This window comes from Triticum dicoccoides, chromosome 7B (genome assembly GCF_002162155.2).
Source record: "Triticum dicoccoides isolate Atlit2015 ecotype Zavitan chromosome 7B, WEW_v2.0, whole genome shotgun sequence".
In the NCBI taxonomy this organism is placed as follows: domain Eukaryota; kingdom Viridiplantae; phylum Streptophyta; class Magnoliopsida; order Poales; family Poaceae; genus Triticum; species Triticum dicoccoides.
The window spans coordinates 4,674,548-4,690,249 of NC_041393.1; the positions used below are offsets into that span (position 1 = coordinate 4,674,548).

A 15,702-nucleotide genomic window follows, 5' to 3' on the forward strand; every position below is an offset into this window, starting at 1 on the left:
GACCCCGTCGCTGCCATAGAAGCCCGGAGTGCTACCGTCGATTTCGTCCATTCCCGCCACCTCCACCACTTGGAATAGTCGTCACTGGATCACCATCGGACGCTGAGGTCAATTAGCGGCCGGCGACCTCCGCCGAGCCGCCACCACTCATTCGACGCACGGGGTGGCGTGCCACGGTGGAAGTTGGATGCACCCCCGCCTCCTGGTCCGCTCTAACTGTTGTCCTAGGCGGCCCAACGACGGTCTAGGGCCAGGCTCCCACCGTTGGATCTAATGTTTCAATTGCTTTCCCATTTTTTGACACCTGAATGCAATAAAATAAATAAATAAAATTCGCTTTTGTTTATTTAATCATTTTCACATCACCAAGTTTTACATCCGTTGGGAGATGCTCCCGGCTCAGCTCCCCTCTCTCCTCTAGATCTCCCGGCGCAACAAACGCAAGGCCACCGGCGCCTCCGCGCATCCGCAGTCGCCGCCTCTGCGATCTTGCCCGCCGCCGCCGCCGCTGCCGCCCCGAGAGATGGCAAAGGCATTTTACGCGGTGGGGTTCTGGATCCGGGAGACCGGTCAGGCCCTCGACCGCCTCGGCTGCCGCCTCCAGGGGAACTACTTCTTCCACGAGCAGAGTAAGCATAAACACCTTCCCGCGCCCCTAATAATCCTCCCTTTCCCCCCTCCCTCGTCGATTTTTGCGGATACTCCGGGCATCGCGTGGATTTGGTCTTCTCGGGCGGCCCCGAAAGAGTGAGCAGATCGGGGTGGCCGCCTAATGTTAGGGACGGTTCAGGAAATATCGCGGTCATGTGTGCCCCATTAGATTGGGGTTGCCCTAGGGTTCTGCATTTTTAGGTCATCGTGCTCGTTGCTCGGTTCATTTTGTGAAATATAGTGCTGTTTATTTACTGACCTGTCTTGGAATAGTTAACAGGTTTCGTGTACAGTAAGCTAAAATTAAGGAGGTGGACAGTGTATGTATGGATTGTAGATCACTCTTTGGAAGAACTCGCCTCTTCCCAATTATTTATACTAATTCCATATTAACTGAAAGTTCTGAATATGTCAAATTGGCGAATTGCTATCAACAACATCTGTTAGCATTAGGTACTATTTGCCATGATATTGGGATGCTATCTGAATGGCTGTAGTTCTATTAACACTCTTGAGCTCCATTCTGCCCCCTTTATCGTTCTATTTGCCAGGTGAGCTGAAAGTCGAGGAATTCCTGTCTTAAGATGGGGTTCTGGCCGGAGTTTAATAATGTTTTTGATAATTTGTTTGTTGCAAATAGCTTATATTGCTATTCGTGAGATTTACCGTTATCTTTACAGATAGTCGGCCATGCTTGGGTGGCTTTGAGGTTTCACACGATGTAAACTAAAATTTCTCAGTTATCTTGTGTCGTGATTGAGTATTGCCTCGACCAGGGATTGTCATTTACATCTGTTTTGATTCAAATAGAAATCAATACTGGTATTTTGCTTTCAGAAGACCCTTCATCTCATGAATCTACAATACCCTAGTATGCAAGCAAATGTACCCTTAAATTATTAACTCTTCAAGTAAATTGCACAATAAACACATCATGTAAGCTATCCTTCTGCATAACACAATACCTTTGGCAATATAGTATTGGATCTGGCTTGCTTACAGCCCCCCACTTACAGCCACGTCTCAAAATGCTGGCCAGTTTTGGTCGTATCTGATGTGGTTCGTGGAAGTAGTCTCTCTGTTGCACGGCAGACCCCAAGATACACTGTTTAATCTTAGCCTCTTAGGCTGTGCGAATCTCTCAACCTTGTCCATGAGCCATGTCAACACTGTTGCCACCATATCAGCCCAGAATCGTGCCTGTAGTTCTGTTCTACAGTAAGCTGGTCTATGCTGACAGTTTGTTTAGGTGGTAGAAAGCGGACTTAGATGGCACTATGGCAGAAGATTGGCTGCTTGCGGATGTATTTCTTAGAGGTTATATTTTATACAAATTAGTTCAGTATACATGGTGACTTGTGCTATTTGCTCCAGTACTGTAGCCCGCTGCTCCTGAGAGTGACACAAATATAATTGGACACTTTTTGGTTCTGCACATCTCTTCCTAATCGATATCATTATCCTTGGATGTGCATATGTTGTGTTCACCCCTTATTTGTATATCTGATGATGTTATTTTGTTGTTTTTTGCTGGATTGTTTCTATATATTTGTAAGCATAGTAATCATGTGTTAACATTTTGATTGCACATCTCCTGAATGATAGCTAAGTGTTGTCACATTTCACTTACATTGACTCTATCTTCTTTGATCACTTAATCCGTGATCAAGCTCATGAATTTGTATTCCCTCTTCATGTCACACTCTGTAGATGGATAACCTGTGTATCCATCTGTAAGTTTTCCTTCATCTGCATATTAGCTTTCTGTGGCCGTGAAGTGGTAGATGGCACTTTCTGATCACCTGATCTTCTGCACCCTTATCTGCAGGATGCTGCTAATGTTGTGCACTGCATCTAATTATTATTACCATGTTTTATGTTGACATACGTTATAATTGTTTGTGCTGTTGTGAGCAACTACACCTATCAAAGTGCTAACATGATTTTGTTTTGGACCTATCCAGTTTCAGGGCATCGCACACTTATGAACATCTTTGACAAAGCCCCTCATGTTCACAAAGAGGCATTTGTCGCTCCAAGTGCATCCCTTATTGGTGATGTTGAAGTTGGACAAGGGTCTTCAATTTGGTACGGCTGCGTCTTAAGAGGTTGGTGCTCAGTTTTCCAGTGAGCATCATTTTGGTCGTCTTTGCTAAATCAACATACTTGATTTCAGGGGATGCAAATAACGTTCAAGTTGGATCTGGGACGAATATACAGGACAATTCTGTTGTGCATGTGGCAAAATCTAATCTAACTGGGAAAGTCTTTCCAACCATCATTGGAGACAATGTCACAGTAGGTAAATATAGATATACCTTCTGGTTCTTGTTTTAACCACTGCTTTATTCCACAGCCTCGCGATGTTTAATTGTTCATTATCTGCTTAGACCAAAGTCTAGTATAGTAAACTTGTTATTGATCTTTATCGGGGTGCTACTTCTCATTGGTATCCACAAGTATTTCGTTATTGGAGCCGTAAATTATGCTCTCTGGACTGTAAGCATGCATACCAGACAGATACCATGTTTTTATTCCAACACAATAGTATTGATAATTTCGAACACGGTTTGAGCAATCGAGCTTTTGTGCAAAACCTTAGTAGAGTTAGCTTGACATACATTTAGCAGAGGATATGTACTATAAATAAACATTTGTATTCGAAATTTAAGCTCTGATATTGGTAATGGTACCCATTGCCTCTCATATTGCCCACTATATGATATGCCAGAACCAATCTGACACCAAACCTGTTTTCTTCTATGTAGGACCTTCATTCTCATGTAAAAAGTTCACTGGTATTCTGGTATAATATACATGTTCCAAACTTTGTTTCGCAGGACATAGTGCTGTATTACAAGGATGCACTGTTGAGGATGAAGCTTTTGTTGGTATGGGAGCAACCCTGTTAGATGGTGTTGTTGTGGAAAAGCATGGGATGGTTGCTGCTGGAGCCCTTGTAAGACAGAACACAAGGATCCCTTGTGGAGAGGTTGTGCTTTACTTCACCACTATTGTTTGGATTCTTATTTAGGTCATCTCAGACACGTTTGCTCATCTTTTTTTACTTAACCAACTCTTGTTTGATTATCTTATCTCAGCAAGTGCTCTTTTGTTGACTATCCCTGTTCAATTTAGGTATGGGGCGGAAACCCTGCGAAATTTCTGAGGAAGCTCACAGATGAGGAGATTGCTTTCATTGCGGAATCAGCTGCCAACTATTCCAACTTAGCCAAGGCACACGCTGTTGAGAATGCCAAGCCCTTGGAAAAGATTGATTTTGAGAAAGTGCTGCGCAAGAAATTCACTCACCATGACGAGGAACACGATTCCATGCTTAGTGGCACTCGAGAGGTCCCTCCAGAGCTGGCGCCACCCAGCCCTACCCCTGCTCAATAAGCTTTGGTTATCTGTTTTTTTTTCCTTTCTTTGGTGCCTTCACCGTCTTCAGTTTGAATTCTTATTATATCTTTATCTGTGCGGTGAGTTTGGCAGTTTACCTTTCTTTCAATAATTTTGGGTCGAGCAATGCTCTAAAGCTGACCATGTAGTTCAGTTTTTGTATTCCATAAGTTTTAAGATCTATGGAACAAACAGAACCATTTCACACAAATTTACCAGTAGCGTTCACTGCATGCATAGTTTACTCTGGCTGAAATTGTGAGATGCACTGGAGGAGATAAACCTACGTGAGGGGAAAACAACATGCGTCTTGAGGTGTTCTGTAGGCATGCATGATCTTGAGGCCGTGGTTTGGATTTATAGGTATTATTGCTTTTAAAATTTCTGGATTTGTTAGTCCCTCTTGTATTTTGATTTTTGAGTGAAACTTTGATCGTAAATTTGACAAGTGAAATATAAGTTATATGACAAAAATCATAATATTGGATTCATATTTGAATTCCTTTTTGGTATAATCATACTATTTTATTATCTAAGTTGAACTGAAAATACAAGAGGGGCTTATAAACCCCAATGGAGAGAGTAGAAGCAATTGCATCTATATTGAGTTCAGTCTAGGCGACTTTACTTTCATGGTCGCTCGATTTTCAGTAATATTTTCATTTGGTTTACCGGTTTTTAGAGCTTAAAATACATCGAACACTGCCATACATGTTACCGGAAATATGTTCCTACATCTCAGGCGGTGGGTTTATTGAATTTTCTTGCTCTGGGGGGAAGAAGTGGAATTCTTCGTCCGGGTTTATTAGCCCCGTCAAATTTTGAGAGTTTGTAAGTGGATTCGTATTTGAAAGTAGTTCTTGTTGATATACTTTTTAAACACATAATTTATTATTTATTATTCAAATTTTAGGTGAACTTTGACTCAAAATTTAAGGGGGACTTATAAACCCAAACAGAGAACGTACATTTGTAGGTAATTGTGATTCCATGTATTGTGTCATAGGTGATCACCTCACGTGTTCCAATCGCGGATGTCGATGATGTTGATGATTAGCAGTGCATTTTATGAGCCTGGTCTTATTTTTTATTGCAGTCGTGCTACATCTTTTTTCATACATGTGGTAATTCTGACAATGAATTAGTTTTGCATGCAAACATCCATTCCCCCCTCCCTCACATGTAACTAAGTTCCTTCTGCGATTTAGAAATTAATGCAACCTATTCATCACTTGTCGTTTTTTCATTCAAAACTCGCAGTGCTTCTTCGTCCTCGAGATTCTTCCCCCTTGCAACCTTCCTCTACTGTCGTCCCCGGCACCCATGGTAGTTGACATTGCCACACACGCCGCCTCGCTGCTCTGCACTGATTGAGCAATCGCCCTTGCCGTGCCGCCTGTTCGCACACGAACGTGTCACCGTGTACCCTCGCACGGCTCCTTTCAGTAAATGGGCCAGCTCGGCGGCAAGTTTTTTTTAGCCCGCTGGCCTGCATAGGATTTAGCCTATTGAGCCGTTTTGCGCCTCTATCAGCCGCTATCGGACCGGCACACCAGGACCGGCCCATTTGGCCAGGTTTGGTTCAACCCCAGTTTTTCTCACAGCAGAAAAAACAAATCGATGGACTCAAAAAAGAAAAAAGAAATCGATGTCTCAAAGAAAAAAAACAAATCGAGGGAAAACAGGGGGAAAAAAATGAAAAATCCACCCCAACGCTGGCAGTTTTTTTTTCTTTTTTTTTTTGAAGCAACGCTGGCAGTTCAGCCCTCGAACACCGGAGAAGGACAGCTCGTCGGAAGACCTTCGACCTCCCGGGCGATCTCGAGGAGCAATCAATCCGGCCGTCGTTCGCACGGCCGCCGAACGCCGATTCGCCATGGCCGCGGCGGAATCGTCCGGCCTGCGGCGCGGGGCGGGGGCGCGGAGGAAGGCGAAGGAGGCGGCGGTGGGCGCCGCCGCGAGGGCGCTCTTCTACCCGACGCTGCTCTACAACGTGGTGAGGAGCAAGGTCCAGGCCGAGTTCCGGTGGTGGGACGAGGTCGATCAGGTGCGTGTGCTGCCGTCACCATAGATCGGCTTTCCAGCAGCCTTATCCCGGGGGAGACAAAGATTGAGACTACCTAGTGATTTGTCAGATGAGCAAGTAATTTCCTCCATCGCGGTGAACTTTTAGATGCAAACGCGTTATCATTTTGTTTTAGTTTAAATATAGTAACCTCTGTCCTGAATTAGAATGCATTATTTGGAGTGAGAAGAAACATTTATCTGAAATGTGCTAATCTATTCCGTGGGGGTGTCAGAGTTAGCAACTATGCTTCTTTGTTGGTAGCAACTAGTATCAAGTAATATTTTGAATACTGGCACATGGGATCTTTGAGGTAATTGGTAGACAGGGGGGTAGCCTCAGTAATTTTCAGAAGGCAAAAATCCAGAAATGTAGCATGTTTGGGTGCTCCCAAAATGATGTTGGTTCTGTTTTCGGTCACTGTCAGAAATTAAAGTGTTATGCTACTCGTGAGTCTAATGTGATGTTTTCCGAAAATTTGACCGTCTCATGTTGTATTGACTTTATCATTGCTAGTAGCTAAATCACAAATGTTTGTGTATAGCTGCACTGACCAGACATTTAGGCCTGTTTGATGCATTTTTTTCTCTCTTAAAGCACAATGAACAGAAATCAGAATTCAGAAGCCAAACCAGAAATAGACCTATTCAGTGTTAATGGTCATTGTGCAATGGTGAAGTGAGAAACAGGCATTCTAACTTCCCGATCTGGACTAGCTTAAGTTAATATTTGTGCTTTCTTTGTTGGTAGCAACTATCAAGTAATATTTGGAATACTGGCACTTGGGATCTTTGTGGTCATTGTTAGACAAGGGGTAATCTCAATAATAACTTGCAAAATGCAAAACCCCATCGTCAATGGAATGTAGCATGTTTGGTTGCACCCATTTTTGGTTACTGTCAGAAATTTAAGAGTTATACTATTCATGAGTCTACCTTTGATGTTTTCCGACAGCATATTGTATTTGACTAAGCTATTATTTCTTGGCTAGCCTTGTTACTGTGATGCACACTAGTGAAGGCTGAACCAGCTGTTGATGGTCATGAACCATATACATATCTATTTAACTTCTAGAATTGAGAAGCATATTGTTTGTGTACCAAATGTTGGTTAGTTTTACTGCTTAGGCAATTTCAACATGGACCTATTACTAGAAATAATCTCAAAGTCACTATTATTTCTTGTTGTATATTGCATTATGTCCTAGTACTAAGGTTTAAGACTTCCTTATTGCTACTCCCTCCGTCCCATAATATAAGATGTTATTACAACCAATATATGAGTACATTGGCTGTAATAACATCTTGTAATTATGAGACGGAGGGATTAGTAGGTAAGTCGCAACCTTTTGTTTACGGCTACACTGGCAATACATTTGGGGCAGTTTGAAGCCTTTTTCTTTTCCTAAAGCGCGTACAAACATAAATCAGAAGTCAAACTGAATAGAACTTGCTTGGAGAAAAATCAGAAATAGAACTATTAGTTTTTTAGGGAAGAAATAGAAGTTTTCAGTGTTAATGATTGTTATACAGTTAGTGATTAAGTGAGGGACAACGTTCTAACTTTCACATCTTGATTGTCCTAAGTTAACGCATCTGTGGAACATTTGCTCATTGCAAGTACTATATTTACTGATTGTTACTTTTTATCAGTTTTAGTCACAGCTCTGTAGTGTCAGTTTTATCGTTATTGTTCTTATGAAACATTTTATTTTGTGTGGTCAGTTGCCAGTGCTCTATGTACTTTTCCGTGGGTATGGAATTAAACTCGATCATGGGCACTAGCACCCAGGGCATATTTTAAGGACGAAATGAGCGCCCTGCGGAGGCTTGGCCTCGAACTGGGGTGGGCAGGCACACAAGCGTGCACCCTAGCCAACCGAGCACTGCTCTTATGTTTGCCTTTGGTTGTGTATTATGCGATAGTGGTAATACAACACTTTTGTTTGAGTATTTTTTTTCACTTTAATGAGATTGAAGAAAATAAGTTTTTCAATGGTGACATTGCAAGTTTAATCAGGGAACACATCTCGTGGGAGAATGACATATATTCACTGCAAAGCTGGAAGGGGACAGAGTACAACAATTGTCTCGTGTTATCTAGTGAGTTTAATTATTCATCTTTTGGAGAAACTAACATGGCCAACATTGAGCTGAAAACTTAAGATCCATAGTGGGCAAAGTTTAAATCGTGATTTAATACACATTTGCAGCTACAAACCTAACAAGCTATAGCGGAGCTATTCTTTAAAAGCATGTTTTAACGTTTTCAGGGCACAGACCCAAACTACTGCTAGCTATTTAGAACCTTTATTGTGGCAATAAAGTTATTGCACACCACATATTTGGAATTAACTATTGTGTTACAGCAGAACTTTTTATGCTTGATTTTTACCATGTGAGGTACAAGGATAAGACACCTACCACAGCATTTGAGCATGTGAGAGCTTAAAGGGCTAGAATGCTGCTGGCCCATCCCCACTGGAGGAACTGATTCTTGCGAAGCAAGCATTCTTAGTTATGAAACATCTCAAGAGTCAAGAGATGGTGATTAGCCCCAACCAGAAAAAGTAAAGCTGCTTCATAAGAATGCCTGTGCTCAGGGTAAACTCCACTGACAAAAAAGATGGAACAATGGCCCAGGAACATCTGCGGAAGAATATGAATTGTTAGCAAATGAGTAACAAGTAGTTGGTTATGACAAGCTATTAAGGATCAGAGAAGAGAAGAGTGGGCAGTCATGGAGTTAGAAATTAAACATGTTACCTTTCCCTGGTCCTCAATTCTCTAAACTGGCGCAACACAACCACATCATGAATAAATGAGATATAAGCGGCCAATCCTAAATTAGTTCCTCATTCCATCCATTGACACATGATGAATATGAGAAATGAGGTGCCAATCCTTTCCCACTCCTTTCATGTAGCGCCTGGACAGATGAGGGTTGCCAGTCATACATAACACCTGTAGAGCAGCAAGGTGTTTTATGGAGCGTGGCAAAGATGTAAGACCACGGCAATTCCTGATATTCAGTGATCGGAGTGCAGAGAGTTGCCCGATCGACTCTGGTAGCAAGGTGAGAGCATCACAACAACCTATGATGAGTTCACAGAGCGAAGTGAGGTCCTGAATGGACTCGGGAAGGCATGTAAGAGCAGGCAAATTCCAGATGATGAGGGTTCGAAGAGAGCGGAGCTCCCCGAGTTTCTCAGGCAGCAGAAGAAGGGCATCACAGTCTGTTAAATTTAGCTTGTGGAGGGAGATGAGGCCCTGGAAGGACTCAGGAAGTCTGGTTAGGACGGGCAGCTCCACAATCCTGATCTTACGGAGATAGCGAAGCTCCCCCAGCCCTTCTGGCAGCTGGTGGATGGCATCACACCCTGTTATATTTATCTTCTGGAGGGAGGTAAGGCTCCGAATGGACTCAGGAAGGCAGCTCAGTCTAGGCAACATCCAGAGCTTGACAGAGAGGAGCCCCCCCAGCCCTCCTACTTCCGGCAGCTGGTAAAGGGCATCACATTCTTGTATGATTAACTCTTGCAAGGAAATGAGGTGCTGCATCCCTTCAGACAACTCCCTGAGATTTTTGCAACCAGAGATTTTCAGTTTCTTTAGTGAGCAGAGTTCCCCGAGCCACTCCGGCAGCACGCCAAGAACAGAGCAGTTTGAGATCTCCAGCTGTTGGAGGGCGGTGAGGCTCCGCATGCTCTCAGGTAACTGTTTCAGTTCCTCGTTACAATTCGTGATTTCTAGTGATTGGAGTGCGCCAAGATGTTGCAGGAACTCCCAATCAGAGTTACACGACGGTCCTTCCATCGACCTTATCTCTAGTCTCTTGACAAGGGTCGAGCAAAAGGAGACCCCATTGCTGTTGCTGCAGGAGGGTGATTCTAATTTGTCCCCCTGAGGATGATGTACTGGCCACACGATGCTGTTATCCAATGTCAAGCTCTCCAGGGATGCCGGAAAGCACGGGTTCACATTCAGTTTTGGGCAGTTCCTTATGTCTAGATCGGACAGGCGAGGGAAAGAGCATTGCATTTTCTGATTGCAGCATACAGTTGCTCCATCCCTGTCAGCGAGAATTGCCCTTATCGCTGTAGTCAGTTCCAAAGAATGAGGCATAGAATCAATGTTGAACTCAGTGAGTGACGGTAAGGGACCTATATTGATGCTTTCAAGGGTGCCAAAGTTATGTAGGCCGAGGAACTTCAAGGAAGGCAACTCTACAAGTCCTGTCAAGTGCTTCACGTTGTGGATATAGCATAGTGACATTACAGTCAGGTGGGGAAAATGAGTTAGACCAACAGTTTGCTTGAATCTGCTATTCAAGTTACTCAGCTGTGTTTTCTTGGTCAACCAATGTGGCAAATGCAAACCCTTGTAACCGCTAATAGACAGCTTCTTAATTCCAGATGGCGGCTCAAGAACCTTAAGAACTGACATCGCTTGTTCCATACGAGTCTCTTGTTCCATTTTAATGTCCATTTTCCAGAACGACAACACAAGTTCATGTAAGTTATTCTTTTCCAAGTAAGCCTTTTTTGCATCATATGGATCCATGGCATGCATAATGCGAATTTCCAGTTTACCGCTTAGCCTATTGAGACTTTCAAGCTCTGATATCCGTGCATGCTCGCTGCTATCTCCCAAAACAAACAAACCCAACGTTTGTAGACGAGTCAGCTGTCCAAACCCTGCTGGCAGGCCCCGCAGATTCCAACATCCTTCTAGGTTCAGAACTACAAGCCTCTTTAAGTTCACTATAGCTTCAGGTAACTCAACTAGACCGCTGCAGCACTGAAGGTCTAGGTGTTCTAGATTACTCAGAGAAGTGATGCTCTGAGGTAGTACAGTAAGTTTGGTCAAATCACGGAGTTTTAAAGTATGCAACTCATCACAAACAAATGAACCGGGTATGTCTTCAAGACTCCTGCATCCACTTAAGTTAACTGTTTCTAGGTTCCGTAGCCTCACAAAAGGTTCCGATGGCAGATGTAGCAAAGAAAGACAGCCGACAATACTGAGAATCCGTAAGTTCTCATTTTTACGTATGGAGTCTGGTATCACTCTGAATTTCAAACAACTAATCAGGTGCAAGCTTTGAAGATTATGACAATCACCAATAGAGTGAGGCAAGCCTTCAAGATTTCCAGCCCGTAACAACTCCAAAGTTCTTAGTTTTCTAAGATTTCCAATAGATTCAGGTAACTTTGCAAACTGAAAACAATTTATGACATGAAGAGCTTGCAAGTTCCAACAACCCGTGATACCTTCTGGAAGTTCTTCTATTCTGCAATTGGAGATTCTAAGATATCCAAGATATTCAAACTTCAATATGAATAGAGTGTCAGAAGTATCCATTATTTGCTCCAGAACAACACTGCGCACACAATAACCCTCCTTAATCGGCTTATCGGATGCAAAGGTAACTTTACTAACAAAGAGGGCACGGAGCTTGTTAAACAACTTCCTTTCAATCTTCTCAGTGCATGAACCTAAAGATAAATATCTGCATGTCCGATTATGATCACTAGTGCTCCTCTTTGGTGTAAGAACTATCTCATCCTGTAAAATTTGCCGAGTGAGATCATGAACCAGGTCGTGCATCCTGCATGTCACTCTTTTTTCATTAGACACATCCACATCTAGATCTAGATCCTGAAGAAAAGAAATTTTGAGAAGAGAATCAAAGTAGTCGTTTCCAATTTCTTCCAGTTGTCGACCTGCATTCATCGAATTAATGAAGCCATGTGTTATCCATTGGGAAATCAAGTTGACTTTGTCTATACAATAGCCTTTTGGAAATATAGAACAAAGCACAAAGCACTGCTTAAGATCATCTGACAAATGAAAATAGCTCAACATCAAGGACCCCAAAACTCTGTGTTGTATATCCTTGTCAGTCAGTAAATTACAATCCCTCAAGGACTGCCAATATTTCATTTCCCGCTTCCCGTGAAGGTTACCTGCGAGAGACTTAATTGCTATTGGCATTCCAGCACATTTCTTCACAATCTCTTTTCCAACTTCAATGAACTCAGGATCCAAAGCTTCCTCGGCCCATCCAGAACTATGTTGGAACAATTTCCAGCTGTCATCATCTGATAAGAGTGGCAAATTGAATATTTCTGCAGATTTAACCGCTTCTGCAACTTTTCCATCACGGGTAGTGAGTAAAATCTTGCTTCCAGGTGTGGCAATGTTCAAATGTTGTTCAAACTGCTCCCAATCATGTTTGTCCTCGTTCCAAACGTCATCCAAGACAAGGAGAAACTTCCCTCTGCTCAACTTCTCAGAGATTGTTCTGCTCATGTGCTGCAGGGTATATAGCTCGGACCTATCGTCGGAGACAGATTCAAATAGCTTCCCGAGGAGGTTTTCCACGTTAATTTTTTGAGACACATGAACCCAGAACACAACTTCAAAGTGTTGCCGTATCTTGCTATCCTGGCAAATATATTTGGCCAAAGTAGTTTTGCCAGACCCACCTAACCCGACAACAGAAACTATCGGCATCCTGTCTTGGGTACTATGACTATCAGCCTCTACTAGCTTAGATACGATGCTATACTTGACCTCATCCCTTCCAAATACATGTGTGGTATTTGCCAATATTGACATCTCCCCTATTGTCTTGTGTGTAGGATGAACATGATGAGTGACTAGTGTACTACTACTAGTTACTATTGCATTGAAGTCAGCTCGCTGCTTCACAATTTTCGCGAATCTCTTCTTGATTTCCTTAACCTCCTGGGCTATCTTGGTTCGGAACAGAACGGATTTCGGTTTTGTATAGAACCAATTAGCCATAGCATGATTTTCACTAGCAATGTCCGCCTTGTGCTTCTCGGCTTCCAGGCGATAGAGCAGGTCATCAAAATCATTGACAACTGCTTTCAACTCTTTGATCCAATTCGGTGATGAACCACTTGCTGTTGCCCTGACCCCCACAGCTGACAGCCAACTAGTGATATCTCCAAATAAACCCTGGAGCTCGGAGAGATGTTTGGTAACACCGATTATGGAGGCGAACTCGCTGGTTATCAGCCGAACTAGCTTGTTGACTGCAGACTTCAACACCGCCGACAGGAAAGCAGCCTCCATTGCGGCCACCAGGGTAGATCCTTCTTATGTTCCAATAACTGCCTGCAAAAAAGGACAGACCCAGTGCATAGAAACTCCCACACAAGGTGGGGTCTGGGGAGGGATTATAGGAAGCTAGTCTTACCCCTGCAAAGTGCAATGCAGAGAGGCTGGTTCGAACCCAGGACCTCTTGGCACAAGTGGGGAGGACTTCACCACTGCGCCAGGCCTGCCCTCAGATAAAAAAAAAGTTGCATTTATTTGACTGGGTTGTGTGGATTTGATACTTCATGGCAGGGGAGCATAAGCATACCAAATGGTGAAGGAGGAGGATCCCTATAGGGACTTGCTTTGCTTGCTTATTCCTAGTCAAATATGCCCTATCCGTTGTACTTTATAATAAATAGAAGTGAAACTTCTTGCAGATTGCTCAAACCGCGTAACTCTGAGATGGCATGAAGATTCAGATGAAAGAAGCGAAACTGCAAAAGAACCTCCGTTGCAGTTTTTCTGGTGAACTGGCGAGGTTGGTTCTTCAAGGGTAGGAAGGAAGCAAAGCTTTGCACGGTAGAGCCCGGGCTTGTTTTTCTCCTTTCTTTTCTCTGGTAGTAGTAAATTTTGAAGCGCTTATTACTTACTTTAATTCTGTAGTCGTTTGGAGGAAAACTGCACTAGTAGTTGACTGACTTGCATGCATGCCATTGCCAGGCCAGGATTCTTGGGTCCGTCCTGGTCCAAGTTCCTCCTTTCGGCACCGAAGGAAAGAAAATATGCAGAAGCGTCAGATGCAAGCTGCGAAGTGGTTGTTCTTGGAAAAAAAGACACCTAAAGGACGTCTTAAGATCTGATAAATATCAAGCTGCGAAGTTGCTACCACTCTTGTACCGTTCTCCCGAGTAAATAGCATAAAACTGCTACTTTACAGGCTATGGTTCCAAAAAACTACCAAATATTTTTTTTTCGCTGATAACTACCAATTCGGGAGTCGGCTGTTTCAAAAAACCCAAATTCCTCGTTGCTAACATTTTAAATGGGTTTATGATAGGTCGGGCCTGCTCCTAAACAATCCGTTTGTTGATCTTTTTGTTTGACCGTTAGCTTATTGTGGGACCCACATGTAAGATATTTTTTCTTCCTCCTACATTTTCTTCTCTCCCTCTATCTCTTTCTTCTCTCCTCCTTGCCCGAGCTCCAGGACCTCGACCAGTCACCAACGGCCACCTCCACCACGCGTCATGCCCAGGAGCAAGAGCCGCTGCGAGCCGCGTTGGAGCAAGGCGGGCAAGGGCCGTCGCAAGCCGCGCCGGGGCAAGGCGGGCAAGGGCCGCCGCGAGCCGCGCCTAGGAGCGCCGGGAGCCACGCACCATGGCCGGGAGGGCGCAACTCCTCTCGAGTTTGAGCATGAAAGGGACCCGATTGATTTTTTTTAAGTCTGCAGGGAACCGATTGCTTTTTTTCAAATTTTACAGGGACTTGATTGAATTTTTTATTAAATTATGACAAAGAGACATTGACATGTGGGCCCCACATGTCAGTTAACAGTCAAACAAACGGTCAGACAATCAGTTTTCTTACCTGCGGGCCCCAATTGTCATAATCACGATCAACAGTAAAGCATTGGACGATTAGAGTTTTTTGAAACAGCCGACCTTTGACTTGGTAGTTATCAGAGAAAAAGAATATTCGGTAGCTGTTTAGAACCCAACCCGTAAAGTAGTAGTTTTATGCTATTTACTCTGTTCTTCTCCCTCACGTCCGTTCGTTGGGCTCTACATGTGCTCGCGTGCGTGCATGCTGCCGGAGGCAGGGCATCTCCATGTCGTCCCTTAAATCGAACTCACTATTCGTTGGCTGACACGGATACAAAAGCCCACAATCCAAACATTCAAGATAAATCCGAACAACAGCGGTGACCAGATGGACCTAGCAGACAAAGTGCATGGACTGTAAGGACATATGATCCAACTCAGAGTGGACAAAGCAGACCCTGTCTTCATGATGTCCGGACTCCCACAAAGCTTTGACTGGTTTGCTTCCAATATAATGAAATTTGAACGTTATGGACTGATTCATGAACGTTTAGGGTACCCTATTGGACGCCCCGACCACATGGTCTAGACCTTTACGGTAGTTTTGAGGCACCGTGTTGGAGATGCCCTTAGTGCACCCTGTCCGTCAAACATTTTAAAGTTTGACCAAATTCATAGAAAAGCATATCAATGTTTACAATACGAAATAAATATCATTATATTAATTATGGAATATACTTTTGTACTCCCTCCATTCCTTTTATATATACTTTCGTACTCCCTCCTTTCCTTTTATATATAGTTTCGTCCTCCCTGCGTTCAGTGAAGAGTTTACATTTGGCTTCAAAATTTATCCACAAAATAATGTACTTCTATCTTTCCAATGCACTTTAAAGTAGAAAAAAAATGCTTCTCTTTCATCACATGATAATCAAGACCAATAACATTCTACACATGGTCTTCTTAATTT

The 15,702-nt window shown here is 43.2% G+C and overlaps 1 protein-coding gene across 1 annotated transcript; it reads left to right on the plus strand.

Annotated features, from left to right (window-relative positions):
* The first annotated feature begins 371 nt into the window (after nucleotides 1-371).
* Nucleotides 372-4,290, plus strand: LOC119337037 (gamma carbonic anhydrase 1, mitochondrial-like). The gene is made up of 5 exons (XM_037609138.1): nucleotides 372-629; nucleotides 2,616-2,759; nucleotides 2,828-2,953; nucleotides 3,492-3,643; nucleotides 3,790-4,290. The coding sequence occupies exons 1-5, from the start codon at nucleotides 524-526 to the stop codon at nucleotides 4,048-4,050; spliced, it is 789 nt and encodes a 262-aa protein (XP_037465035.1). The 5' UTR covers nucleotides 372-523; the 3' UTR covers nucleotides 4,051-4,290.
* The last annotated feature ends 11,412 nt before the right edge of the window (nucleotides 4,291-15,702 follow it).